The sequence below is a fragment of the Setaria italica genome, chromosome V, assembly GCF_000263155.2.
Source record: "Setaria italica strain Yugu1 chromosome V, Setaria_italica_v2.0, whole genome shotgun sequence".
NCBI lineage: Eukaryota > Viridiplantae > Streptophyta > Magnoliopsida > Poales > Poaceae > Setaria > Setaria italica.
This window is the reverse complement of record NC_028454.1, coordinates 1,817,362-1,821,488: the sequence shown is the minus strand read 5'-3', so window position 1 is coordinate 1,821,488 and position 4,127 is coordinate 1,817,362. Positions and strand designations below refer to the sequence as shown.

General features: G+C 51.4%; 1 protein-coding gene across 1 annotated transcript; it reads left to right on the top strand.

Annotated features, from left to right (window-relative positions):
- Positions 1 to 165: 165 nt before the first annotated feature.
- Positions 166 to 2,863, top strand: LOC101764499 (pentatricopeptide repeat-containing protein At5g47360-like). The gene is made up of 2 exons (XM_012845882.2): positions 166 to 257; positions 691 to 2,863. Exons 1-2 carry the CDS (start codon positions 166 to 168, stop codon positions 2,162 to 2,164), a joined length of 1,566 nt encoding a protein of 521 aa, XP_012701336.1. The 3' UTR covers positions 2,165 to 2,863.
- Positions 2,864 to 4,127: the final 1,264 nt, after the last annotated feature.

The window sequence follows — 4,127 nt, the reverse complement described above, 5'->3', positions numbered from 1 at the left end:
TCCACCCCCTGGGTGCTCCGCCGCCCGCCTGGCCGCAATCGTCGGCGGCAAACCACGCCGTCGTGAGCTCCGACAGCAGAGGCAGGAGGTCCGCAAGGCCGCCGAACTTCCACCAGCCTGGCCTCGTGCACCTCATTACGGCTCCTCCGCCCCTGGAAGACGACCATGCGCTCCGCCAGGGCAGTCGCCCACGACACCTCGGCGGGAACCATCCGCGTCAACGCCGTAGAGCTCGAGAACAAGCGCCTCATCGAGAGGCCCCCCCAGGCTTGTTGACGACGTGTTCCAGATGTTCTGGGAGACGGAGCGGCGAATGATCTTCCTCAGCGAGGTGGACGCCGTCGATGGTACGGTTCGACGCCGACCTGCAGCACATCAGGCGCGCAAGGTTGCATGACTTGCATCCCGCTGCCCCGTGAGGCGGTGCCCCGCGGAAGCGTCTCGAATCTCGATCGTGTTCCAGGCGTGCGCGGCGATGATGGACGTGCTGCAACGCGGACCTGGCTGCGCGGCAAGACGAAACGAGCGCCGCCGAGGTCGCCGCGGTGCTCTTCGAGTGGTCAGCCGAGCGGCGGCCGGCGGGAGCTATAACGTGATGGCCTCCTAGTCTGAGATGATGCGCAGCCATCGGATCTGATTTGGAGGGAACGGATGAGAGGTGAAGTTACCTTGTGAGTTGTGACTGGACAGAGGCAAAGTCACCGTCCTCCGCCGCCGCCGCCTCTCCACCAAATGCCGCCACGCCCGTCACCGCTCCTCCTCCTCCTCCGCCGCCTCTCCACCGGGCCCGCCTCACCACCGCGACCACCCCAACCTCGCCGCGCTGCTGGACGTCCTCACCTCACCGCCGCCGTCCTCCACTACTCCGCTCCCCCACGCGCTCTCCCGCGCCTTCCCTTCCCCCTCCGACGCCTTCCCCCTCCGCACGCTGCCCCGCCTCCTCCCGCTGCTCCCCTCCCCGCTCCTCTCCCTCCGCTTCCTCCTATGGCGCCTGGCCCCCTCCACGCCGCTCCCCTCCCCGCACGCTCTCTCCTCGCTCGCCACCTCCCTACCCGACCTCTCCTCCTCCGTACCGCTCCTCCTCTCTTCCTCCCCTCGGCCGCTCCCGCTCCCGCACTACACCCTCCTGCTCAGCATCTCCGCCCACGCCGGCCTCTTCGCCGCCTCCCTCGCCGTCCTGCGCCACATGCGGTCCTTCAGCCTCGTCCCCGACGCCGCCTGCTTCCACCACGCCCTCCGCGCGGCGGGCTCCGCCAGCGACGTGTCCACCGTGCTTGAGATCATGTCCGGGTCCGGCGCCTCTCCGACCGTGCCCGTGATCGTGACCGCGGTGCATAAGCTGGCGGCCTATGGGAACTTCGAGGGCGCCCGCCGCCTGATCGACAAAATGCCGGATTTCGGGTGCGTGCCCAATGTCGTTGTTTACACCGCGTTGCTCGATGGGATGTGCAGTTTCGGGAACGTCGATGGCGCGGTGAAGCTGATTGAGGAGATGGAGGGTAGTGGGTTGGGTCCGAATTGTGCACCCAACGTGGTGACCTATACATGTTTGGTGAAGTGCCTCTGTGGGGAAGGGAGGGTGGCGGAGGCGCTTGGCGTGCCGGATAGGATGTCAGATAGAGGGGTGATGCCGAACCGGGTCTTTGTGCGGACACTGGTCGAAGGGGTTTGCACGGAGCGGAGGGTGGCTGACGCATATGATGTGGTTGAGCGTGTGGTTGGTGATGGGGGTGTGTCGAGCGGGCAGTGCTACAATGTTCTACTCATTTGCTTGTGGAGGGTTGGCATGGCAGCTGAAGCTGAAGGACTGGCGCAAAGGATGATGAAGAAAGGGGTGCAGTTGACCCCGCTTGCTGGCAGTTCGATGGTGAGGGAGCTCTGTGTGAGGAAGAGGTTGCTGGATGCTTGCCACTGGTTGGGAATGCTGGAGGAGAACGGCGTGCTGTGTGACTCTAATGTGTATGGAACTCTGTTGCTTGGTCTGTGTGAGGAAGGGCATGTCCATGAGGCATCAGCATTGGGGAGGAAGGTTGTCAAGAGGGAGATCCACATAGAAGCATCTTATGCTGAACGTTTAGTGGAGTTGCTGAAGCAATTTGGTGATGAGGAGCTAGCATCTCTTTTATTAGGATTGAAACGGTGCCATGGAGAGTTGTCATTTTAAGCAATGCATGATTCTGCCCAGCTTCCGTGCATGAAGAACGTCATATGTTTAGTCGTGGGGTGTGCCATGAATAGTGATTCACCGCCTTGTTGGGAATTTGCCTGAGAACAGATTCAGCAAAATGGCTTACGCAGTCAAAATGCTTCATATTGGTATTGACTGTTGCTGAATACAGCATGGAGCAGAATTCAACCAAAGTGCCACTGTACTACTTACTTCTGTTGAATGAATTTGCAGAAGGACATGATGCACATCCAAAGGAAACTTGCATGTAAACTACCATTTTGATCACTTCTCAGGTACATCACCCTGTCTTCCAGGCTGATTATATGCTTGGACAAGTGCTGTACCTGTCAGCCAAACACGTTAGATCTTTTTCATTTACTATTAATCCTAGGAAGTTTTGTACAAAGGAGCTAAAGTTATTTTACATGATACGTGCCCATAGGCACCTACTCTGATATGTCCTGACATTTTCAAGTTAATCTCAGTTTTTGTTGTACCCTTTTCTAAAGGAACAGATAAGAGAGTTTACTTTCTCTTTTTTATTTTGCAATTTGTTCGTTAGTCTTCTTTATGATTTATTAAATTCAAGGACATTGTGTACAACAAAAAGATCATGGTGATTTCTCCTGTCATAATTTCTATAATATTCAAGCATAACCATAGCTTGTTGAGGATTTATTTCTCCATTGTCTACAGATTCTTCCATGAGGAATTTTTTTATAGACCCCCCACACTCACAGATGCATCCACCTTTGCAAGGCATCTTTATTTTGTTTATTATATTTATGATTCTTGAGCAAGAACTGCAGTGCTGAATGTGGTTGTTACTTCTGCAATTTGTTAGGTCCGAGGTATTGTTTGAACCAGGTTGCATTACCAATTGCACAGTGGCAGTTAGCATATTGGTTCCCTTGTTACAAGTTCTCAGATTTGTTTTCAGTGCAGTTAATCTGTCAAGCTACAAAAGTGCTTGCATAATTATGGTGACATATTAGAAATGAGTAATTTAGGAAAAGTTTCATTATATGATTTCAGACTAGCGGAGGCTTTGCACAGAATAGGAATTGAATCATTTTTCCCTAGTTCAAGAAGCAGGTTGGCCTTTTGGGCATCTCTTTCATATCTTGTTATTCTCTTTGCCTGAATTCACTGTTCGGTTCACCTGTGTGTTACGCATTTGCAAGATTTAGTTGCTTGAATATATCAGTTTCTTTGAGGTATTGAATTTCAAGATTGGCAAATTGTTGTAATGTACAGTACAATGCTACAATGTATCTTCAAGATTGGCAAATTCTGTAATGTATAGTACGATGTCTAACTGAAATTTGTTCTGTAGGGACTGTGTCCTGTTACCTTTTGTTTATCATATCTGAAGCTTGATCTTGAATGCCACCAGAGCTCAATGTCTGCAGTGAACTATTTGGAACTATTCCCTACGGTGTTGCTGCAACTACAGCCAAAAAAAGAAAAACATTCTGTAGCACAGGACAGGAACTGCAACAACCTGCACAATGCAACAACAGAGATTGTTTAGATCATTAGCTTCCACATCCAGTAACCATGATAATTTGCATTTGTATACATAAAAAAAAACAATTCTTCACATATATCACAGTGACAAGTCCTTACCTTCAGTTGCATTGATCTGCTAGAGTCTTACAAGCTTCATAGAGCTGCAATGTAACTTTGTTGTAAAATACTGTATCACACTTGGAGAATAAAGTTACCATCAAGGGTTACAGAAGCGCACTTATCTTACTGAATGGTGGAACTTGGAGAATAAAGTTACCATCAAGGGTTACAGAAGCGCACTTATCTTAGGGTGCGTTTGGTTGGGAGACAATGTAGAACGGGACGGTCCCGTTCCAGTTTTTCGGGATGGGATGATCCCATTTCTTGTTTGGTTGAATGGGATGGGATGATCCTATTTTTTGTTTGGTGGAGAGATCGCTATAGA

What these genes read in the sequence shown, in the direction of transcription:
- LOC101764499 (XM_012845882.2), top strand. Translation starts at nt 166, where the DNA reads ATGCGCTCCGCCAGGGCAGTCGCCCACGACACCTCGGCGGGAACCATC. An exon ending in AACAAGCGCCTCATCGAGAG is followed by an intron (nt 258 to 690) that starts GCCCCCCCAGGC and finishes GTGACTGGACAG; the next exon opens with AGGCAAAGTCACCGTCCTCC.